The 24205-nt window shown below is 40.3% G+C and overlaps 5 protein-coding genes across 6 annotated transcripts in view; 3 read left to right on the forward strand and 2 right to left on the reverse strand.

Moving 5' to 3' along the window:
- LOC135699133 (heat shock protein beta-1) overlaps window positions 1-24205 on the forward strand; it is a 560186-nt gene that overhangs the window by 412091 nt on the left and 123890 nt on the right. The window lies entirely within an intron of this gene.
- LOC135699066 (uncharacterized) overlaps window positions 1-24205 on the forward strand; it is an 89133-nt gene that overhangs the window by 56050 nt on the left and 8878 nt on the right. The window lies entirely within an intron of this gene.
- LOC135699087 (glucose-induced degradation protein 4 homolog) lies at window positions 7114-15674 on the reverse strand. The gene is made up of 5 exons (XM_065219263.1): window positions 14901-15674; window positions 14672-14839; window positions 14488-14601; window positions 14293-14411; window positions 7114-8889 (listed from the first exon to the last, which is right to left on the reverse strand). The coding sequence occupies exons 1-5, from the start codon at window positions 15045-15047 to the stop codon at window positions 8826-8828; spliced, it is 612 nt and encodes a 203-aa protein (XP_065075335.1). The 5' UTR covers window positions 15048-15674; the 3' UTR covers window positions 7114-8825.
- Window positions 20747-22783, forward strand: DCTN4-p62 (dynactin subunit 4). Its single transcript, XM_065219264.1, has 3 exons — window positions 20747-20942; window positions 20992-22202; window positions 22278-22783. The coding sequence occupies exons 1-3, from the start codon at window positions 20814-20816 to the stop codon at window positions 22510-22512; spliced, it is 1575 nt and encodes a 524-aa protein (XP_065075336.1). The 5' UTR covers window positions 20747-20813; the 3' UTR covers window positions 22513-22783.
- LOC135699089 (small ribosomal subunit protein uS11) lies at window positions 22770-24148 on the reverse strand. 2 transcript variants are annotated; one of them, XM_065219265.1, is made up of 3 exons: window positions 24042-24148; window positions 23495-23739; window positions 22770-23046 (listed from the first exon to the last, which is right to left on the reverse strand). In XM_065219265.1, exons 2-3 carry the CDS (start codon window positions 23729-23731, stop codon window positions 22828-22830), a joined length of 456 nt encoding a protein of 151 aa, XP_065075337.1. In that variant the 5' UTR covers window positions 23732-23739; window positions 24042-24148; the 3' UTR covers window positions 22770-22827. The 2 variants fall into 2 exon arrangements, with proteins under 2 accessions (XP_065075337.1, XP_065075338.1); XM_065219266.1 differs by having other exon boundaries at window positions 23495-23742; window positions 24042-24139.

The following is a 24205-nucleotide window of genomic DNA, read 5'->3' on the forward strand; positions in this document are numbered from 1 at the left end:
GTGTGAAAATTTCTGAGTGGTGATGGCACAAACAAAACCTAACATGGCGTCCAAACGGTGCATTGCTCACGAGTTGTTGCTGCATTCAAAAATACCATTGGATTTGTTGAATTTTCTGATAAGTATGATGCTTTATTTTTGTTATGACACCATTTATTTATGGTATGTTTTTAGAATGAGGAATGGACGGGCGAGGAATGATCTCACCCGGAAGATTAGCAGAGGAAGTGCAGCTGGCTGGAAGTTGCTGGAACACATAAGATATCCCTAATAAAATTGTTATGGTTATTTTGCTTAACGACGTGTTTGGGTATCATTCAAACCATTTGTGGAGTAGTTCTATTATTTGGGTTATTGTTCGTTTATGGTATTTTTAATAGGAATTTATTATCAGCTTTCTGAACAATACAATTTTTATTATCTCGAAAAATAATTTTAAAATTCCTAACAGTGGATGATGCTACGAAGAAACGTACTTGAATTTAATTAATATCATAATAAAATTTACTTAGAAAGTACCATAAAATCTATGTTGTTTTCTAGTGGATTGGGAAAAGATCTTTTCACTTTGAGTAATTTTCACTTAGATGCTATATGAAAATAAAGTGAAATTTATTTCCAAATCATATACTACCTATTAGAGTTGTATGTGGATTGAAATCAGGCTTGTAAGCGGTCACGGTAGTCGACACATTTTCTGTGATAATTGACTGCCTTTGCCTCCGACACTTGCAAAACAAGCTATCATAGTACAGTATCAAACTAAAATGTCATATGACAGGCTCTGTCATACGACACTGTCGCCGAAGACCGTCACCAATGTATGTATTTTAGTTTTTCTCATAATAAGAGCTGCTGATGTTGTGCTTGTAGTGTTAGAAGCAAAAATGTTGTAAACATTGCTGAGCAAGCGAATGCCGATGTCACGGTAGCACAACATTCTATACTGCGATTAGCAGACGTGTCGTCACAGAAAACAGCTGTTTCGTGTAAAAAGATAAACATTGCGTTGAAATACGACAACCACTTGACATTTTCACATTTCACTAATACCAATAAGCCGGTTGGGCCAGACCTTGTATAATTGACATCGGTATTAGTTAGCAAAGAGAATCAATCATCAATCAGAATCGCTACACACTTAAATTTTTTGCCGAGATGGGCACCACCGAGCAATCTATTTGGCTGAGATTTAGTTAACAAACGGGAATTTTGCCGAGATCTCAACTAAAAAACATAAATTTTGCTGAGATCTCAGTAAAAATAAATGCCGAGCCTGCTCGGTGGTGCCAACCCGGAAAAAATAACCATACAATTACCATAAAATAATATGAAATCACATCAAAATGTGGCAGAGTGACTTACCCCCTGGTACAGCTCTATTAGTTAAATTAGGTAACACGAATTTGAATTACACGATCAAAAATAAAAAAACAAAATTCCGTAAGAACAGAATTGATTGCATTCGGTTTTAAATTAAACAGCTGTTGGACAAGCTATTGAGAGAGCTCTAATGTGGTACGCATTAATTCAGGCATTAATTACTACCAACAAGGAATCAAAAATATCTCCAAATGACAAAATGACAAGCGATCAACGATAATCCTATGTCAAAAGTGGAAAGCAATAATGATATAATCTTCTTCCTTTTTGTCATGACAAGCAGCCCGTGCGACACAGGGCGGTAGAAGAAGCGCAAATTGTTGGCAAGCTGCTTCACGAAGTAAAGCCGAAGATGATACACGTGTGTCAATGGGAATTTTTTTGTTATGTCTTTTCTCGATGCAGATCAAGCTATGTCCTGATCCGTGTATATTGCAACAAAGCAGGCAAGCAATATATCATTATCCTTCTATCACTCCGATCGAGCTATGCTACAGAGCGAGTTTGTCATGGGAGTCGTAGCAACCGTTTTGTCTGTATCGTTGGTTGCTTTGTGTTTGGATTCGCTGACTACCAAGAAAATCGTCTGTTAGTGTTACTGGTCGTGTTCCCCTGCACTGTAATCAATGATAGCTTAAAATGACTTAAGGATTTATTGAGAACAATCGACTTTCTCTTTGGTTTACCACGGCAACATAAACGAATTTCTCGCTAAGCTCGCAGCCCTGAGCCAGAGCCAATAGGCCAATTTTTTTTTCATGCACCATCAATGTAGAGTGCGCTAGCCGATTTTGAATCTACAGATCTGAACTGATTTACAGCTGAAATAAGCAGACATTAAAAACCCGGAAGATCATAACCGCTGGGACAATTTTATAAATCTTATTTTTTCTCATTAAAAATATATGGAAGCACCCCGGATCACTGCAAACCCGATACATAAAAAAAATATTCCGCGTGGATGATGATTTCAAGCACCTGCGGTGGATAAATTAATCAGAAAAGAGTTGGTTGGAAATGCTATCTAACATGAAGCTTTAGTGTGATAATTTATTAGCTAGAGAATGGTCTTTTAGAAGAGGGTAGGTAGATAGTTCCGTTAGAGTACGGCAATATGAGTAGAAGTTGAAAATGAGCGAAGGGCCATTAATGCGACAGTACGAAGTCAAACGCCTAGCCCGTACGATGTACGCGGAGATTTGAAGTATGTCTTCAAATCTACAGGCAAAAAGTGTGCGCCCGCCTTTGCTCATTACTCTCTGCAGCTGTGGAATAGTTCTAGCGACGTTTCATCACTACCACGACCACCACTATCGTACGGGTTAGGCAAAAGGTGTGCGTTTAACTTTGTACTGTCGCATTAATGGCCCTTCGCTCATTTTTAACTTCTATTCAATTTTCATACTGCCGTACTCTAACGAAACTATCTACCTACTCTCTTCTAAGATCATTGTCTACCCTAATAAACAATTACCATTAACGAACTGTATCCCGAATGGGTAAACTATCCCACAAATTCCACAATACCCTGAACACGTCGTTAAGCTCTATTTAATGGTCATTTTTATTAGGGTAGCTAATAAATTATCACACTAAAGCTGCATGTTAGATAGCATTTCCAACCAACTCTGAAAATCGTAAACTTTGCGTATGAAGTAACATAAAAACACTTTGAATCAGAAAAGGTTAAAATATTTTCCTCTTCCTATGCTTTACGGTGAAAATTTCCACTCTCATCACTCTTTTGAGGGTTCCCCTATTCACCGCCAGAGGCTGAAACAATAAAACTAATCGATTAATCGTTAATCGATTTGCTTGGGACCAATAGGCTAGTCAAGTAGTGAGCCAATTTAAAATCATTAGTTTCGTATTGATTGTTGGTAGGGTAAATGGCTCTAATGTTGGCCTATGGATCTAAGGTTGGGTCCATCGCTAAAAATCTGCTATTTATCAATTTTATCTAGATGAACGCGTCATTGGGACGGTACTAATGGATATTTTTTGGTCGCTATTGAAAATCTAGTCGATTGCTGAATTTATGTATGGACCCAAATTAGGAGCATATAGGCCGACATTACATCCATTTCCCCTATTAGTTTCTATTGGATTCGCCTATCGAGCAGCGCCTATTGGCGTTGACGGCGACTCTGTAGCTCTTTACTCCTATGAGAAAATCCATAAGCAAACGTCAGACTGTGCGTGAAACATGGCGGACTTTGTACTATCCTTTCACTCCACCGAAAATTCCCATAAGAAACTATCTAAATTTGCTGGAAGAGCAAATTTTTCGACGGTGCCGTCAACGCCAATAGGCAGTTTGTTTTGAATTCGCTTCTCTCTGATACTACAGCCTCTCTAGTAATGACATGCGTGAGATTCGAGTTCGCAGAAGCTTCTACACGGTTAGAAAAAAGTACCCAAAATTAAGTTCTTTTCACTCATCTCGGCACTATAGTGCAGGAACCCAAAAGTAGGTAAAGCGGGTCAAAGTTATTTTCATTTACTTGTGTGCAGTTCGTATGGAATTTTCCACTAGCTTTTTAACCAAAAGTATGTAAGTTGTACCCAACAGTAGGTAAATATGATTATACCCAACGTTGGGTTCCCACACTTTACTACCCCTGTTGGGTGGTTTTGCTCCTTCTTTTTTGACAACATTAGAAGGAGAAAATGAGACAAACTAGTCAAAAGTAGGTAAAAGTGAACTGGCCGTTGGGTACTTTTTTCTTACCGTGTAGATCAGTTTCGATTTGTTGTGATACACGCTATTTAAAAACTATTGAATTTGAGTAGAATCCACCCAGATCGGTCAAAACTGAACCTGCTTTTAAACATGGGTAAGCTAAGTTGGGAAACACGTCTTGACAAATAAACAACATCGATTGGATTCAGATCGATATTGGCCATTTGTCAACATTTGAGTAGGCTCAGTTTTCCCGATTTGGGTGCACGGCGAATGAGAACGACTCAAATTTGAGTTTAGATCACTCATAATCGCCAAAAGTGCAGGAACTCAGCGATGAGTAAAATTTGTCTCATGGTTTTCTGTGGAAAACCTAAAAAATCTGCCGGAAAATGAGGAAATTGACGAAAATTTTATTCAGTCGCGGAGTAGTACCAATAGACTGAGTGAATCCAATCTTTACTTCTCTCAAATTCGGTAATTTTTTCCTGGAAAATCCTGGGAAAACATGAGGCAAATTTACTCCTCGCTGAGTTCCTGCACTTTTGGCGATTATGAGTGGACTAAACTCAAATTTGGGTCGTTCTCATTCGCCGTGTGTTTCTACCCGAAAGAGGTATAAAAAAACGTGAAACTTATCTAAGTTAGAGTCGGTGTATACACAGAAATTCAAAACAACCCAAAATTAAGTTCTTTTCACTCATCTCCCATGTTCCGTACGATAAGCCAAATTTGGGTAAACCGGCTCAAAGTAGTTTGCATTTAAGCACGGCAAAAAAAATTACCCATCGCTAAGTTATTTTCAATTTTTTCTACCCAAAATTAAGTTCAATTAACTCAAATTTGGGTATATCGCATATTACTCAATTTTGGCTTCTTGTACGGAACTAGACGGTTGAGTCGAATCTTTCGTTCTATTTTTGACAACAATAGCGAGAGGAAATGAAACGGACAGAGGTCAAATAACTCAAATTTGAGTTTAAAAAACCCAAGCGGTGGGTAGTTTTGTTTTTCTGTGTAATGAGTCACGCCAAGAGTGAAGCCAAGTCTACCTATTGAACTGTCAAACCGGCTACCTATCGTGCAAAGTAAATAAACATTACGATGCTATGAAAGGTCCACGAAAGGTATTGCAATAAAATATAAAATATAATCGAAGAAATGAGCATAAACACGCAGTGAGCGTTAAATTGTTATGGGATCCGCTCGGTAAGGATTAGTTATGAGAATTTCTACTATTTTTTGTTAAGATAATTTGACAAAATCACTGATATAATGAGTTACTACAGCCGCAATATTTTTTCTCTCGCTAGAAGTCATTTGAAGTTGTTGTAGAAGTCCTCTGTTGCCAAGTGAAAAGAATGGGAATGTTTCGAAAACCGTGATGCGAGTTCAACTGTTTTTCTCTTGGCGTGACTCATTATACACCGACTCTAATCTAAGTCATCTCAGGGGCGGGCATAGTCAAATCAATGCTAAAATTTCAAAGGGGCGTAATTGCTTTTGTAAACAATGGCTTTAGCCGTCGATTTCTCGCAAATATAAGCTCACTCCTCCAAACTAACAATGCTAGGTGGTAGAGGAAACATTCCTCTACCTGTTACCTGGTGGAATTAATTTTCATGAGTGAGCTTTTATTTGCGAAAAATCGATAGCTAAAGCCATTGTTTACAAGTGCAATTACACCCCTTTGAAATGTTGTACTACTGCCAAAATAGGGGTACGATTTCTTAGCTAGAAGGTGGTTGTCATCCATATTTTCATTTCATTTTCATTTTATGATGTACAAGGGGGTTAGGGGCCATGTCACCGATGTGAATATTCACACCATCCATAATACACCAGGGAAGGGGAGAGGAGTGACCAACACAGCATCTTTACCCATGGGGGTTAAAAAAGTTCTGCGAGGTACACTTATGGTGAACCAGCTGCTCAGGGATTGTAGAAAGGAAGAGGGTTGGGTAGGTTTAAAATGCAGAATTAGATCCCGTCACGATTGAATGCGCATGTTTAAAAAAACGTAGATCCTGGTTCCTAACGTATAAATTTGCATATCATCTATTGTTAATAATACTTACATTTCGATTAAGATGATGCTACCTATTTTACCTTTTTGTGATACTTATAATCACAGAATCCAACTTTGAATCGTAGACCAGGTCCATTAACAATACACTCGTTCCGAGAAGGGGGTCATGGTACCACTCATCCTGTATAGTCAACTTCTTCTTCTTCAGGTTCGCTCACCACCCGGAATGACCGTTCGGTGTGGTTAGTAATATCAAATAGTGTAACATGCAAACGAAAAAGAGATACAGCAAGGATTAGTTGTTTAAAGTAATAGTTTCATCTGAATACCCAACTAACCATAGCTCAGTGACATTGTCTCACTCTGAACCTACATTTAAAGTTATTTTGTGATTATATGGTTGCTTTGGTACTCACATGAAATGTTGTGCAAGTACCACAAGTTCAACAACGCCCAACTATGGACAGCTCAATGTTAATACCATTTACTCTTTGAATCAGCGTACACCAACATGATAATCTACTAAGAAACACCTAAGAATGTATAGCTCAAAATTACAATTTTAACTGATGGTACTTTATAAACATTAAACTGTCCAATATTGGACCCTGCTAACACACGGCGCCTGCACGGTAATGTGGGCCGTCAGAATGGTTCATCGGTTGCGAGGTGAAGTGCTTCTCAAACTGAAGCGATACATTTTTCAATTTTTCAACGTTATCCTAACGTAAACATATGCCCGTCCACGACCGAAACCCATTCACCACACAAAATCAAATAAAAATGTTTCTGTATGGCAAACACGTCCATACATAAACGAGAATATGGGTGTATATCTTCTCTGTAACAACTACGGGTAATCATCGAAAATACTTGCATTTTACTCAGGCACTTTTGAGCCAACTGCAATCACTCTCTCACGACCAAATTGGCACAACGACGCCCTATACGCTCTCTGACCAAAGCGCAGGGAGAAGGTGGTTGTCATCTATATAAAACAAAATTTCTTACAATCACATTGTAGTGTTTTCCGCAAAATGGGTGCGGTTAATTTTATTGAAAATATATACGTACCTCTTGACCCAAACTGTTGATGAATAGGGAGTAGTACTCTGTTATTACGTCTATTAATATCATGTACAATGCCTTTCAATTTTCTGTTTTCGAACATACACGTTTTTATGGCATTCGACCGATACATTCAACATATCGCGCAATGGAGTGATGAATTCGCATTAGCTTTAAGCGCACTCGAATGTCTCTGAACATCCGAACGAAACAAATCAAAATGTGGTAGTTTTTTTCCTTGGGTTTTTTTTTGTGATTTAGCTATTGTGATTCTACAATGTGTGATGCGTTCAACAACAAAAAACAAGTTATTAATTTCTAAAACAATAGGTTACTGCGCAGGGAAATGCTATTCCTATTCATTCGCTGGTTTCATCGTCTTGTGACAGTCTCTTTCGTTTGCTTTCCTTTCCGCGGTGCGACATATCTTTGTTCATTTTTAAGACTGACTTGGTGTTCGAGCTCACCACTGAAGGTTATTGATTAACGGGTAGCGTTCAATCCACATTTAAGGTTTTTTTTATACAGTTACAAAATTTCTAATTAAATTATCCATAAAGGTAATATAATGGCATTCAGGTAGAGTTTTGTATCCTATTTTGTATGTAGATTGAAATTGATTAACTTGATTATTTGTGGATCGAAGAACGTTCTCGTGCTGCTTCTTAAAATATACAACTCTATGTTTTTTGTTTTGTTTTATTTTCTTTTTTTTTTGCAACACTTCGTTACTATTTATAAACGTTACATTTGTTCTTCGTACATTAATAAGCAGCAAAAATTGAAAATATTTGTGATTTCCTTTATTCAACTATCAAAAATTTCAATGCAGTCAACTCTCCCATGCTGGATATTGTCTCCAACTCATTTAAGCTTGCTTGTGTTTTAAAGTGTAGGCAGGCCATGCTAAGGGCGGGTTGGATATAGTACCCAGTAGAGAGGGTCTAGTATAAGAGAGAAGCGGACTGGCTGGTTTTGAGCCAAACGAACTGTCAAAGCCAGAGCCAATCGTGCAGCACCTATCTTGATTGCATTGGCAGTGTTGCTAGTAATCACCTAGGCATAGGTTGCCAAGGCCGTTTGTTTTGAATCCGCTTCTCTCTTATACTAGACCCTCTCTAGTACCCAGTATCCAGTTGGAACGCCATAAGCCAAGACGAAGGAACACTAAATTCCCTCTTGGATGTCGAGCAAGGGAAAGTAAACTGCATAATCGGTAGTTTAAAACTTGCTCTAATTATTCTTAATGATATTCGCCTTTGACACCGGTCAAGTATTTCAAATTATGTGTTCTATATAAGCAGTCGGTAGCAACAGTGTTCTGCGCGGTTTACTTCTACAGAGAACTCACTGAAGATTTGTGTGACTTCTGGTTTCGTTAAATTAGATTGCAAAACAGTATCATTGCAAAAGCTCTACTTACTTTTTCCTCTCTTTGATGTATGCCGATTTTCTATAGTTGTATGTGTACGCTACTGGCACAGAATGTTGTTAATGGGAACTTAGCTGCAACGTTTTTGTTAATTTTTCTCTTTTGTCTCCATTGTCTTAATTGGATAACATCCGATAGTCAAAGAAAAGCCCTAATTGTAGAATCGTCGAATCTACCAACCAGATCGTTCGTAATTTGTAGGTTTCGAATCTAGACCATCCGAAATATGCTTATCTGAACTCGTAAATCTGAATGCAGGATTCGGGAACGTGCTCCAGCGTGAGTGATTGGTACCTTGAATAAATGAAATTGGTCAATACAGTGAAGCAAAAAGCTGGGTGTCGGGAATTCAACGGAATTGGTTTAACGATCCAAGCCCTTCTTGTCGCAGCCGGTCGTCAATTGCTCACGACCGATTTGTTTACCTGCGCTTAAGCATTAACCCTTTACGTCCCAAGACCGTCTTTTGGCTTTGAAATTTTTAACGCTGGAAAGTTCAGTGTCAACATTTCAAAGGGGCGTAATTGCTTTTATACACACTGGCTTGAGCCGTCGATCTCGCAAATAAAAGCTCACCCCACCAAATTAACAATGCTAGCTCAGTCCGCATCGTGCTCTCATGCCGTGCGGAACTATTTGCTTTTTGCTGAAGGAAGTGTTACTGCTACCTGTGGTACTCCGGAACAGGAACCAACTTCTAAATTCACTTCACGGAATCGGATTTACAGAGTATGTAGTAAATAAACACGACTTACTCTTCCAGATGTATAATTTATTCTACCCGAGCTTACGTATCTAAAGTCGTAGCCTACTACTAACTTTTTCTAGGATGTATTACAATCAATTAAACTAACAAAATCTCTTCACTTCTCATAGACGTTGAGTCCATTTTGTAATGACTCAAATCTTAATACCAGGCATGGGAACTTCACACTCCTCAGCTGTAAATCCTGCAAAATCTTCTTCTAAAGCTTCATAGTTTCTGGTTACTAAAGAACCAGATTCATCGGAGTTGTTCAATGTTTCCTGCAGTGATGATGTCACGTCATTTCGTACCTTCTTCAGATGAGCCACGTTCCTTTCGTAGGTTCTTCCGGAATCTTGATCTTCTATTGTAGCTCTGGGTCCCGACCGATTTGTAACAGTGTATTTTGTTCTCTTGAAAGTCGTCGATAGCTTATTCCCTGGAGTGAGATTTTCCATGAGTACTGTATCAGGTGATACAGTACTCATGGAAAATCTCACGCAATGTTCGACTCCTTCGCATGCCGTCTGATGTCCTCTCTTTCTTTCCCTTTTTGTTTGGTTAGAAAATCTAGATCACCATAATCAGAGGTTGGAGGTACGGTTTCAATATCGTCAATAGTTGGTAGTTTGGATTATTGTCCTTCCATAGAATAACTCCGTTGGCGTCTTTCCAGTTGTAGATTGCGGAGTCGTATAGTACATAATCAAGTAATCTTTTAAATCACTCTTCCAGTCTCTGCCGAGCCCGTGGCTGATTTGTAACCTCTTCAATTGAACCAAGACAGCACCTAATGCAACAGGTGAGGTGTCTGCTACCACCCTAGTACGCAAAGCATTATCAAAGAAAGCGAGAGTATCAGCGTTGGATAGCATTTGTTTTATCTTTTCAAAACTCCGTTGGTGTTCCTTCGTCCAGGTGAACCTATTGGCACTGCATATCAGTTCCCGTAATGGTGCAGTAATGGTTGCTAAATCAGGGATAAACTTTCCAACATATGTGACGAGACCTAAAAACTTCTTATTTCGTCAGAAGAACGAGGTTCACGAAATTTCTGCAGGGCTTGCACCTTTTCCTCCGTTGGGCGTATTCCGTTAGAGGAAATAATATTACCCAAAAACTCTATTTGCCGTACTTTAAACATGCATTTATCTTTGTTCAGCAGAATATTACGATCTTTCAAAACTGAAAGAACTTTGTTTAAAGCCGCATCATGCTCTTCTTCAGTTTCCCCAGATACTACAATATCGTCAATATAATTAATGACGTTGTCACAACCAGCAAGAATTTGTTCCATGGTTTTTTGAAACATTTCTGGGGCACATGAAATGCCAAACATCAGCCTTTTGTATCTATACAATCCTTTATGACAAATAAAGGTTGTAATAGTTCGAGATGCTGCATCCAGTTCAATCTGTATAGTAGTTTTGTAAGTTATTTTGTTTAGTAAATTTATATATTAACAATTTACATTAATTTATTTCAGTATTGCTGATTTACCTGTTGAAATGCGTCTTTAATATCCAGACGGCTGGAAAAATTGGATGACTTGAAACGTGGCAGAAAACTCTCGAAGGTAGGCATCATGTGATGTTCTCTCATGATGGCTTGATTAGCACGTCGCATATCTACACACAGTCTTTGATAATGATCACCAACGGTGAAACCCATGGTGTTGTTCCTGACACAGGTTCGATGATGTCAGCAACCAGAAGTTGATCCAACTTTTCTTCGATCCGACTAAGGAGCGCAATTGGAGGACGTCTGACCCGTTGAACAACAGGATACATGTCATTGTTCCCTGGGATTCTCAGCTGCACGTTCTTCATTTTCGGAAAAGGCCTTCCTCCTACGGGCACGATACTGTTGACTGCTGAATCCAGTGTAGGAAGTCCAATCTTTAGCCCCTCCAAAAGCTTTGCTGTATCTTTTCCCAACAACGATTGAGAACCTCCGTCGACAACGTAGAATATAGCTGTTTCTTGCTTCCGATTTCCTCCATTTCCAACAGCGATTACAGATTCAAAAACATGAGACACGACCAACGGCTTTGCATCTCGACCATAACCTCGCAAAACTGTATTCGGAACGTTCCTTGGTTGCCAGCTTTTGACTCCTTGCGCTAGCATGCTTCTCCAAGTGGTGTCATTGATAATATTTTTACTGCTGCCAGAATCTATTAACATTTGGATAAGTACATTTCCAACTTCGACCCAAAGAAATTCATCGCCGTCCCCGATGTTACAAATGAAACTTTGTAACTCAGCATGGCCTTTCTCTTCCGTTGACATAATCGCTCGTACGTTGTCCAGTTTCACCTGCTTGCCCGTAGAGTAGGAATGAGGTTCGCGATATTTACGTTTCGTTGCAGAACGGCACACGCGGGCAAAGTGACCAAACTTGCTACACTTCTCACATTGTTTGTTACGCGCTGGACACTGTCGATCATTCCCGTAATGAGTCTTCTGTCGACATCGATAGCAAGAACCGTTTGCTAGCTTATCACTTTCAATCACACGGTTCACGTTATCTCTCGAGCTCGCTCCAAAAGAAGTAGTTGACGAACTGTTTTCATTCCCAGCGATGACCTGAACCTGATGCTTGATAGGCTCTAATGAATGAACCATCCGGGTCACTTGTGAGTTGTGGTAGCGTGAGTGTCTCATCATGCAGAAGTTTTTCCCACAACTCCATAGGAGCGTAGTAAATTATTTTGTCAATGATACGAAAATCTCCGCTTTCCGCTGCAGTCTTACCGAAATCACACTTCTTCGCTTGCTCAGTATATCGCATAAAAAATTTCGTTACCGGCTCACACAATCCTTCAGATGTACTTCCCGGTGTCAGCTTGCAAAACTCATTCCTTTCGAACGAATCGTGTTGTTTTGGTGAAAAATGACCGTCCAATTTTTCTATTGCTGTTTTGAACGGATTAATTCCATTTTTTTCATCTTCTTGAACATCTGCTCCCTCTATCGAGTAAAATAAGTGCTGGAGCTCGAGGCCCCCTTTAGCAAGGAGAATGTTTTTCAATTTAGTAGCATTTTTCTCCTCACTGGCAGCAACAACCACTTCAAAATTTATCTTCCATCGCAACCATTCTTTACGAACCTGCGTTTCTGGAAGATGATTAAATTTGAAATGTTCCAACCTAGAAAAAAATGTTTATTGCACACGTGTGGACTTCGTTACCGTGGTAACACCACAACAACCTTGAAGGTGTTTTTACCTTTTTCTTCCGATCTGGTTTCTACAAATTATAGTGGTAGCTTATGCTTTTCCTGCTTCCATGCAGCGACTACTCGCCCTGATTTCTTCGAAGCGGCTCTACGCCTATCCCTGCTCTACGATCTGTTTCTGCGTAACAGCAGCGGCTTTTGCCTATTTCTGCGTAACACCAGCGGCTTTTGTCTTTTTCTGCGTAACAGCAGCAGCTTCTTGCCTTTGAAATATTGGCTAGTAAATCTGAGTTCTATATATTTAACAAAATTGATGTTGAATTGAATGCACCGTTGTACTTATTTGATAGTTTTTAATCATACCTAACGAATACGGATGGTAGGTTCCACCTACTCGTCGTCAGATGTGGTACTCCGGAACAGGAACCAACTTCTAAATTCACTTCACGGAATCGGATTTACAGAGTATGTAGTAAATAAACACGACTTACTCTTCCAGATGTAGTGTAATAAATTCTACCCGAGCTTACGTATCTAAAGTCGTAGCTTACTACTAACTTACTGATATAGATAGCACACTACCTAAAGCTACAACAAATTTAAAAAACACTTTTCAGTGCTCAATATAACTGTCCTTGTTTGGACCCTACCCGCGGTAATCCTGCTTGGATATCGATTTGGAAAATTCCTCTTCAATCCTTCAGATTCTTATAGTAATCTGCTTGGAAGTCGATTTGGATAAAAGTGGTTTTACTGCCGCTAAGCGCAAAAGGGCAATATCTTGATCCCCCTTAATTTGAGCAATCAATTTGATCCATCGTCCAGGAAAAGATTCCCCCTATTGTGATAACCACTTCCGATTTCCATGCTCTTCGCACGGAACTTTTGAACTTCGTGAAATTCAAGTTTTCACTGAAAATTGGCCGTCGAGGTGAATGCCCTGTATTGGCTGAAACGTTGGACGGATTCAAACGTCTTCTCAAGTATCTTACTGAGAAGCAGCACAATTTTTTTACTTACGACACCAAAACTGAACGTGTGTTCAAGGTTGTCATGAAAGGACTGCCCAGTGGTGAATCCTTGGATCAGATCAAAAATGAACTGGCAAAATTACTTGGAGTTGTGCCAGTCCAAGCAATCAAAATGAAAATGAAATCCCGTCCTGGCGGTTCGCCCAACGGGATTTCTAATGATTTTTATGTAGTTCACTTCAAATCTAGTGAACTAAACAACCTTAAGGTCGTCTTAGAAAAAGCTAGCCCTATGCTCCATGTCCGAGTGAAGTGGGAACACTTCAGGAAGACTGGAGGAAATTTCCAAAACCTCACCCAGTTCCGTAAGTGCCAGGGATGGGGTCACGGAACAAAAAATAGCTACATGCCAGCTAAATTCATGAATTGTGGTGATTCCTCTCACGCAAAGGACGACTGTCCTGTGAAGAAAGATCCTAAGAAATTTAAATGTTCAAATTGTGGTGAAGACGATCCTACAATCTCGTTCTAAGCGACAGGTAGGAAACGCTCCACGTTCCCAACCAGGCGTCAAGTATTGTCAAATCAAATGAAGGAATGAAGAGTAACGTCACACGAGGTGACAATTATTGCCACCTCACTAGTGACCGACACTTCACTCATCGCACACGATAGGCCTGAGTTCTTACGATCAAGATGTGCACGGGAACCGCTGGATTTTATCTTGGTGATGAGAGTTCGTTGAATCCCAAATAGAACAAAAAAGAGCACCCACGAGAGGCCACATTAAATCCGTACTTACCATTCCGAGGATCTGTGGTAATAATAACCTTCCATGACCGCCCGCGACTTTTGGAAGCAAATGTAATAGAAGCCAGCAAACGAAGCTCCGTTGATGTCCTTTATTTTATGGTCAGGTACCTAGAAACGACCAACGACCAGAATTAGCGAATTGCAAAACCTGAGTACTTCTGATGGTTATCCAAGCATCACATACCAGGAAGTGTTCTTTCCATCTCATGAAAACGTAATCGCTTTTCTCCAGTGCATCGTAATCGAAGTCGTCCGAGTTGAAATTCTTCTGATAGTCCATAAAAGCGGCAAATTTCCCCTACAAGACAAAGTAAGGTTGTCTCATTATCAATCGAACTGATATCTTCATTATTTTCGAAAAATCTTACAAAGTGCTTTCGATCGACGTCCTCATCGGCGTCCCATTTGCGGGTGAGAAATGGATACTTCCTAGAAATAATCTCGCCATCAAAGAAGGTTGTGAGCGTGGGGAACTCAAAGGTCAGTCCAGTTATCTTGAGGTATCCACAAAGGTACGAGTTGGCCTCGTCCACATGCTGAAGAAAAATTTGGGATTCATGTTACATATACTTCAGCCTGAAGAGCGGAAACGCCCACCTGTAATACGACTTCCACCTCGTACGAGTTTCCTTTGGACTTTTGGAATCCCCGGAACTTGGACCCATTGTAGAGGAGCGATTTGGTAACGCCCAGTTGTTTCGAGTTGTTCGGCGGAGGTGGCACGATATCAACCCGGACTGGCATCGTTTCCTTCGGAGGACTACCCTGTCGGCTGCTAGCACTGCTACCAGGAGTCGGTTCCTCTGGTTGCAGCTGCTGTGATTGGTGCTGTTCGCAGACTTTCAGCAATGAGCTGTCGTCTGCAGTATCAGTAATCCCGTCCTGAGGTGTTTCTACTCGAGCAGCAGAAACTGCGTCTTCGTTTTGTTGTGACACCACCAGCAATAGCTCACTGCTGCTACTGCTACTAGCGATCGGTCCCTGTTCCGTGGATTGATGCGAGGAACAGCCCTGTTCGAGATGCAACTCAAGCTGTTGATGTGAAGATTCGGCAGCTAGCTGATGCAGCGCTACGGCGGAAGTAGACGACGATGAAGTGTCCGGGGACGACGACACACTTTCTCTTTCCGTCCTTTCTTCCGCCTGCTGCTGCTGCTGCTCTGCTTGGGGCTTTATCTTGACGGCTTTCTAGATACAGGCCTACCGGGAAGAAATGAGGAACCGATTTCGAAATGTATCACCACTACGTGGTTCGCTGAACCCGTTGTTTGTATTCGCGAGTAATTTTGTTTGCTTTTGCGACGAAATTTTTGCGGAAGAAAGTGCACGTAAAGAGCTTGCTCTGGTTCGCCTCTCGATAAGGGCAATATTTTTTTTGTGTGATGCTTCGCGATGGATGAGCGAGAAGCACTTTTGATGCGTCAGTCAGAACCGTCTCGCCCCTCCGTCAATGTGGATGCCGCATCGGCCCAACATAATTACTGGGTCAATTTATTTACGGACGTGCACATAGACTTGTTCATATTTTTAAAAATGACCGGGAATCGTTCACCCTAATAAACAAATACCATAAACGAACTGTATCCCGGATGGGTAAACTATCCCTCAAATGGTTTGGATGATACCCCGAACATGTCGTTAAGCTCTCTTTTATGATTAGTTTTATCAGAGCAGTCATACAAAATTGCACACATTTTTATACAGGCTAATCCCGGATAAAAAAAAATGATATTGTTTATGGGTGTAATTGGATTCATTAAGCCTGTATAGAGATCGGAGCGAAGTGACAACATTTCAGGCATAACATTTGATAACGGCACAAAAGCACTTGTAAACAAACTTTCTAAAGGCCCAAACGCAATGTGGGCGGAAGCGGAACGGAAACGGAAAGTTTGACAGTTGTCACAAATCACATCAAGATGCCTAACCGAAGTCAATTTGTCAATTTATCTCGCTTACCACTACACCACCGGCGCCACTAACTATCCGATGATGTTGTTGGTTTGCGTGGGCGTACTTTGGTTCACGTGTGAAGGGCCTTAGAAAGTTTGTTTACAAATGCTTTTGTGCCGTTATCAAATGTTATGCCTGAACCTGCGTGAAAAACGCAATTCGCAAATATTTCATTTCTTGTTTCACAGATATGTACGATCCAGCGAAACCGAATTTTATAGATCGCATCTTTTTCGCTTGCGTTTACTTTTTTACGCATCCAGCTGTTCATGAAAAGAACAGCAGCTAAAATTCAAAGCGAAGTAAAATTTTAAGCAAGTGAAAAATATTGTGAAAAAATTGTTGTCAAGCAAATTCCAATTAACCACTTCATTCGAGCAGATAAAATGACGTTTACTACCACTCGAACTTTGAAATGAAACATTATTTTAAGATTTTTTCTTCTAGAACCTCGAGAAAAGTAGCCAACATTTGTGCGTTTCACAAAAAAATAGAAATTAGTTGGTCCAGTTTTGTGAAATCGCTGGTAGAAAGTCACGCAAAAACTGCTTGACAAAGTGGTCACCCGAAAAAAAATAACAACAAAAATACTTTAAAAAACAATGTAACAATAAGACGAAAATTATTGTCTTAACAATGATTTATATTGTTAGTCTACAATAAATTTACCTTGATTTATGTTGTACAAAACAATAAATTTCATGGTAAATGGAAAATTTACAATAAAAAAGGGGGGTTGTTAAGTATCTTAACAATGAAATTTTCGTGATTTTTCCATATAATTTTTTTTCAATAACATTATATATTATTGTTATTTTACTGTTGGTTGGCGAATTTATTGATAAAAAAAATAACAGTGTACTTTAGAGTGTATGTGTTGGCTTGACAGATCTACTTTATCGACTTTAAAAATAAATCGAGAAAATAAAACATTGCCCCGGGAAGGGAAGGGGGTGGTATGTCTGTTACGGGTGGTCCTTTTTTTTACTGGTTATGGATCGAGATTCGATCCGGAACTTGTGAGAATTGCAGGCCAACTCCCCTGCGCTCGATATCCCTAGGTCACGTCTCCTTGGTGGTTGAGCGTCGTTGATAATGCATTCGACTGGAGAGAATCGCCCATGAAATATGCTTCCACCTGAGAGTTCCTTCCTGACATCTTCAAGCGGGGGAATTTTTTATTATTATTGTTTGATTAAGCTTTAGATAGGGTCTAGGATAAGATATGAGCGGACGCGGACTGCCTGGTTTTGAGCCAAACGAACTGTCAAAGCCAGAGCCATACGAGCAGCGCCTATCTTAATTACATTGGCAGTGTTGCTGACCCTCTCATACTCTGCATGCTTCAATCAGATTTATTTTTATTGTTCGTGAAGTAACCCACAATGAAAATACACCAATATTTAATGTAACAACAATTTTTATTGTAATAGAGTTGTTCATTATTGTTCATGATCGAATCATGTTAACAATAAAATAAATGAAAAATACGATAAAAATCATTGTAACAACATTTTATTATGTACATTCATTGTACAGCTAGGTAGCAGTTTTGCCGTTTTCGGAAGAGTACAACATTATAACAATCATTTTTATTGTCGACAATAAATATTAATGTTAGAGCATTGTTTCCACTGAAAATTTCACTGTAATTTTTTTTTCGGGCAATTTCCTCTTTTCGCAGTTCAAAGCACACGTGGAGTTAAATCGATCAGTTTACACCTCCGGTGAAGTAAAAATTGGACAGAAACGCACTTTCTCGAAACGTCAACTTTTCACTTAGCTGATTATAATAGCACTTATTTAAATTTGTTCCACTGCACGCTCTATTACAGAACGGAAATGGAACTTCGTATCCAAAGGTGGCTCCATATTAGACATTTTTTGAGAAGTTCAGAAAAGTTTTGCGAACATCAGAAAAACTCTGTGAACTTCAGGAAAACTGTGCGAACTCCTGGAAAAATATGCAAAGATATGGAACATAATGCGAACTTCAGGAAAATTATGACAATTTTAGGAATGTTTTGTAAACTTCAGGATAATTCTACGAATTTCAGGAAAGGTTTGCAAGCTTCAAGAAAATTCTGAGAAATTAAGGAAAATTTTGAGATCTTAGGGAAACTATGTGAATTTCAAGAAAATTGTGTAAACTTCAGGAAAATTATGTGAAGTTGAGGAAAACTGTGTGATCTCCAGTATGGTTATGATAATTTCAGGAAAGTTTTGTTAACATAAAAAAAAATCTACAAAACCTCAACTACTGTGTTCTGACTTATAACGAATACACGTTGTATACGAGTACCCCGAATACAACGCATAGTTCGTCTAATTTTACATCACAAATGCTATGCAAAATTAGACGAGTCAAACGTTGTATTCGGGGTACTCGTATACAACGTATATTCGTTATAAGTCAGGAAAACTCTGTGAACTACAGGAAAATTCTGTGGATCAAAGGTTTGTAAACTTCAGGAAAATTCTGCGAATCTCTTGAAAACTATACAAACTCAAAAAAATATGAAAAATTTTGAAGAATTTTTCCGAAAATTTTGAGAACATCAGAAAAACTCTGTAAAGTTCACAAAAATTCTGTGAATTTCAGAAAACTTCTTCAATCTTCAGGAAAACAGCGAATTTCTAAAAAAAATGTGGGAATTTCAGGAAAATGTTGCGGAGTAAAAATGGAAAATTCTCGTTTACTTTTTCAAAGGGACGTATCAGCTTTAGTAAACAATGCATTTGATCGTTGATTTGGCGTAACTGGTAGCTCCCACACGCTAACTAACACCACTACTGTGTTACCTGACCTATAACGAATATACGTTGTATACGAGTACCCCGAATACAGCGTATAGTTCGTCTAATTTTACATTGCATTTGCTATGCAAAATAAGACGAGGCCATTTCAAGCCTTCTATAGTTTCTCTGTAAATTTTGATCTGACCATGATGCAAGAAATCCATGGAATACCAGATCACCATCGGTCGATGGTTGTTCCCTCAATTTTTGCAATCAAGTACCACAATGTAAGTAACGATAAAAAATTTTTCACAGATGGGTCAACCATAAATGCTTCCACTGGATTTGGTGTATTTAATCAATTTCATAGCGCCTCATATAAACTGCAGAAACCATGCTCCGTATACGTTGTGGAACTTGCAGCTATGTTTTACGCAGTAGAGCGAATTGCCTCACTACCTTCTGACCATTATTTCATTTTTACGGATAGTCTTAGCTCATTGGAGGCTATTCGTTCAATGAGGCCGATGAAGCACTCCTCGTATTTCCTGCCTGAAATACGATCTAAACTGAGTGCTTTATCTAACTGCTCCTATACTATCACCTTAGCTTGGGTCCCATCTCATTGCTCAATTCCGGGTAATGAGAAAGCGGACTCGTTGGCTAAGGTGGGCGCTATGGAAGGCGATATTTTTGAGCGACAAATCGCCTTCAACGAATTTTTCTCCATTGCTCGTCAGCAAGTCCTAATCAGTTGGCAACACAAATGGAATGATGGTGAATTGGGAAGATGGTTACATTCTATTCTCCCACAGGTGTCGAACAAACCATGGTTCAAAGGGTTGGAAATGAGCCGCGACTTTATACGCGTTATATCAAGGCTTATGTCCAATCACTGCTCGTTAGACTCGCACTTCTATCGAATTGGGCTCTCAGGCAGCAATTTATGTGCGTGTGGCAGTGGTTATCACGATATCGAGCATGTTGTTTGGTCGTGTACCCTACACCGTGTTGCCAGATCTGATTTATCCACATCCCTCAGGGCCCGAGGAAAACAACCCGCGATACCCGTTAGAGATGTCTTGGCGAGCCGACATCTCGACTATTTGAATTTAATTTATGTGTTTTTAAAACGGATAGATCTGAGGATTTAGTAGTTAGTGTCATCTTGTGTTCTCTCAAGTTGTTAGCTGCCCATCGGTGTACCCCCATGTTTGTCTTTTTCATCAGAGTGTCGCCTAGTTCGAGATCAAGAGCACATTGCTCTCCAAACCTTGTGTTCACAATCCCTACCCTGCCATCCATTTGTTACAATTTGTCACCCCTAACCTCGAGATAGCCGCGAGTTTTCGGCCCCCGCTTTACTAATGTTAGTTTTCAGTAATTTTGTAATCTAATCAATGAATATTGGCTCCGCAAAGCTATAGCAAATGAGCCTGGAAAATAAACGCATTATAAAAAAAACAATGAATATCGGCTCCGCAAAGCTACAGCAAATGAGCCTGGAAAAATAAACGCAATTTAAAAAAAAAAAAATTCAATAAAAATGATACCAAAATATAGAAATCTGCATCATCAAGTTTTTTTTTCTTCAAAATGGTGGGTTTTAGAACCCTATTGCATTAAGAACATTCCTATGCAATGCTCCGTGAATGTGGTATCAAGTTAAACGACCCAGTAAAGCATATGACCTTCACTTTCTGTCATTCGATTGTCAAAAGGGAAAATCGAAAACCAAAACAAACAAAAAAAAAACTATCCGCGAAGAAGCTTCTCCTGAAATTTTCATCAAGAAATCGAACGAAAATTGAGCTGAAAATGGCATTTTTCATGCTTCCCAACGTCGTAGAATATGCCTGCGTGTGTGGCCTTTTGAATCCGCTTACAAAATTGTATTTCTGTCGCTACTGCATGAAGCTTCGGTGCGGATTCTGCGTTTGTCATGAGGTAAACTCCGTTAGTTTCTTTTTCTCGAATGATGTCATCACTTTTGTAGGTGGATTCGCACTTCTGCTCCAACTGTCTGGAAAACATTCCGTCGTCCGAAGCGAAAATTCGGAAGAATAGATGCAACACCTGCTTCAATTGTCCTAGCTGCCAGCATACGCTTTCGGTGCGTGCGTCAACTTCGATTGTTCCTGCACCGTCGGCAGGATCCGGCGAGGCGGTAAAAGCCGAAGAAGGCTCCGCTGATGGTGTACAGAAAAAGGAAAGTACCCCAGAACCATCCACTGGGAAGCAGATTGCCAGGAAGATGTACTATCTTTCCTGTCTTAACTGTCGCTGGAGTTCCAGAGATGTCGGGATTCCGGATCAGACCGTTGCCACGGGGCAATGGCCCGAATCGGAGTATGCCAATTCTACGCGATTTTCACTGCTCCTGGAGCATTACCAATCGGTGGTTCTTCACGAGAAGCAGGAAAAACAGGAACTCTGGCGTCGCAAGACTCCTAAGCAAAGTAAATTCCCCAGCCTGACGGATCGGACCGGGTTGACTGTTGCTATGATCAGGCGGCAAATGGGATGGCCCGATAGCAAGGCGCAAGTCAAGTCCACGCCCTTGCCAATTAACAAATCAGTTGCGAGTGAGACGGTGGACGAGCTTCCAGCGGATATCTTTACGAAAGAATTAACCTTAAATAACATTACTACGCTACAGCAACGGTTGTCGCATTCGGCCAAGCAGCCATTTACGGTGAACAAACTGTTTCCTCAGCATAAGTTGCTTTCGATTAAAAGATCGTTACGGTGCCGTCAGTGCGATCACAACGTCATCAAGTCGGAGTACAATCCCAGCTCAATCAAATATCGTATCGCAATGTTTGCGGCGTATCACGTTCCGGAAGTTCGGTTCGTCCAGTGTGAGCCACTGGTCCAAGGACAAGATTCGATTCTGACTTTGAAGATTATAAATCCTACCATCAATGATATGACAATAACGATCATGGACCTTCCAATGGAAGAAGAGGAAAAGCTGATGATCGAGGAGTTGAAGTTGGCTGCTGAGAGCAGTGCTTCATCGTCGCTGATGATTAGTGGGTTGACTTCTAGTTTGGCGAAGCAAGCTACCCTGCTGGAGGATCCGAGGATGGTGGAGAGGAAAGTAAACGGCACCTTCCGACTGCCGGATTCATCCTTCATCATTAATCATCGTGACGACTCGGCCGAATTCGATGAAGTTGTGCAATCTCAGCAGGAAGATCCAAAGTAATCGCATGAGTTTTCTACCTCTACCTACTTTTCCATAAGGACAAACTGTAATTCTTTTCCCCCTATCTTTAGATTCATTATCTGGCGGAAAGCAAATCAGATAGCAATGAAATTGGCTGTTCAGCCTCGCGAAGGATGTAATCCGGATGAGGAAATCGTGATTGGATTTTCACTGCAGTACACCTACGTGAACACGGTGGTTGAAAAGAGTAGCACTCCAACGAAAGGACCTCAAAAGCAGGCACTTACTACTAGAGTTTACATCAAGCTGGGAAAGTTGTCCGGAAACGATGCAGCATCGCCCTAGATCCGAGAAGGTCGTCTTAGCACACAATTAATTGTTCATTATTTATCAACTGCTTATTGTATCACCCACATTTACTCAATATACATTTAATCGGCTTACACTGAAATCAACTCGAGACTGTTTGTTTTTCATTTTATCCGAATTTATTCATTAGTGTTTGTTTGTATCATATAACGAATACGAACGAGCTCTCCACTTTTTCGCACATTTGGAATTTTTCCCCCGCAGCAGCAGCTGTCGTTCTTTGTCCCCGAGTCTTCAGATGGGGAAATGCGAAATCCAAAACTGTATCTGGCAAAGGAAAAGCGGCACGCCTTATAGACGACGACCACGGCGACCTCCCTTCCGGCGGGTCGAATCCGATGGGATTGGGGTAACATCTTCAATGCGACCAATCTTCATCGACGAACGAGCCAGAGCACGCAGAGCGGACTGGGCACCTGGTCCTGGGGTCTTGGTACGGTTTCCACCGGTGGCACGCAGCTTAATGTGCAGAGCGGTGATTCCCAGCGACTTGCACTTTTCAGCGACGTCCTGTGAACAGAGACAAACAAAACGGACACATTAATACATTGGTAACGTACAGAGACTTGGAAATGCTTATTACAGCTAAAACGCTACTTTTTGAAATTATGAAACTGAGATATTATAATAATGTAAGAAGAGGAGGTGAACTTTGTGTACGACACATCAAACCTGTCATTTGGCTTTCAGAGGGTCACGATTGGATATTAAATTTCATTATTGTGTTCCTCTGAAAGACTTTTTTTCAGTGTAAGTAAAACTGATAGGTTTTTGTGTCATGCAAAAACCAAAACTCCTCTTCTTGCATCTTACATATAAAAATTATTATTATAATATTTCATAGTTTCATAATTTCGAAAAGTAGCATTTCCAAGCCTGATACAGAGTTCCCTCAACATGGTAAATTCGGACCGGAAAAATCGCTGTACTTTACGAGAAGATAATCAATTAAACTCACCTGAGCGGCCAACATAGCGGCGTAGGGCGAAGCCTCATCACGATCGGCCTTGACCTTCATTCCACCGGTGACACGGGAGATGGTTTCCTTTCCGGACAGATCGGTGACATGGACGAAGGTGTCGTTGAAGCTGGCGTAAATATGAGCCACTCCGAACACAATCTCACCCTCGCGGACCTGGGGTCCCAGGGAGACCTGGACTTCTTCCTTTACGGTTTTATTCTTGCGGGGAGCCATTCTGCAAGCTGCTGAAACAAAGTAAGGAAATCACCGATCAATAACGTTTCCAGCGGTTCAAAACATCGTTCGTTGAAGGTTAGGGAAGGGGAGCTTCCCGTCAAGCGTTTGACGGGAGCTCACTGATGACGGTCAGTGGTACATGCATGGCAAGCCGATCGAAATTTTCACGTTTTTTCACGACAAATAGCCATCCACCGCAGTTGTGTCGTATTTACTCGACACAATTCTTACTTCCTGTGCAAATTTATCACGAAAAAATACACTTTTAATGTCTTAAACACTAAAAAATCCCGGAATTTCGCTTTACCTTAAAATTTCTCTGTTTTGCTTTGAGAAACGGAAGTGTAGAAAAGGCTCGTTGTCGGGTGACGTTTCGGAAAAAGACTTTCGATCTGTCATTTCATCAGTTTGCAATAGGAACGCACCGAAAGCGGAACAAATTTGGAAAGGCTTTCCTGTACACGAAAAAAT

The sequence above is a fragment of the Ochlerotatus camptorhynchus genome, unplaced genomic scaffold (genome assembly GCF_037179485.1).
Source record: "Ochlerotatus camptorhynchus isolate MF236.1 unplaced genomic scaffold, CSIRO-AGI_Acam_v1.1 ptg000102l, whole genome shotgun sequence".
NCBI classification, from domain to species: domain Eukaryota; kingdom Metazoa; phylum Arthropoda; class Insecta; order Diptera; family Culicidae; genus Ochlerotatus; species Ochlerotatus camptorhynchus.

Excerpts from the sequence above, each read along its gene's own strand:
- DCTN4-p62 (XM_065219264.1), top strand. The coding sequence starts at position 20,814 with ATGGCATTTTTCATGCTTCCCAACGTCGTAGAATATGCCTGCGTGTGT. Across the intron at positions 20,943-20,991 it reads GATTCTGCGTTTGTCATGAG|GTGGATTCGCACTTCTGCTC; the intron begins GTAAACTCCGTT and ends TCACTTTTGTAG. Across the intron at positions 22,203-22,277 it reads TCTCAGCAGGAAGATCCAAA|ATTCATTATCTGGCGGAAAG; the intron begins GTAATCGCATGA and ends CCCTATCTTTAG.
- LOC135699087 (XM_065219263.1), bottom strand. The coding sequence starts at position 15,047 with ATGCCAGTCCGGGTTGATATCGTGCCACCTCCGCCGAACAACTCGAAA. Across the intron at positions 14,840-14,900 it reads AGGTGGAAGTCGTATTACAG|CATGTGGACGAGGCCAACTC; the intron begins GTGGGCGTTTCC and ends ATTTTTCTTCAG. Across the intron at positions 14,412-14,487 it reads GATGGAAAGAACACTTCCTG|GTACCTGACCATAAAATAAA; the intron begins GTATGTGATGCT and ends GGTCGTTTCTAG.
- LOC135699089 (XM_065219265.1), bottom strand. The coding sequence starts at position 23,731 with ATGGCTCCCCGCAAGAATAAAACCGTAAAGGAAGAAGTCCAGGTCTCC. Across the intron at positions 23,047-23,494 it reads CCGCTATGTTGGCCGCTCAG|GACGTCGCTGAAAAGTGCAA; the intron begins GTGAGTTTAATT and ends CTCTGTTCACAG.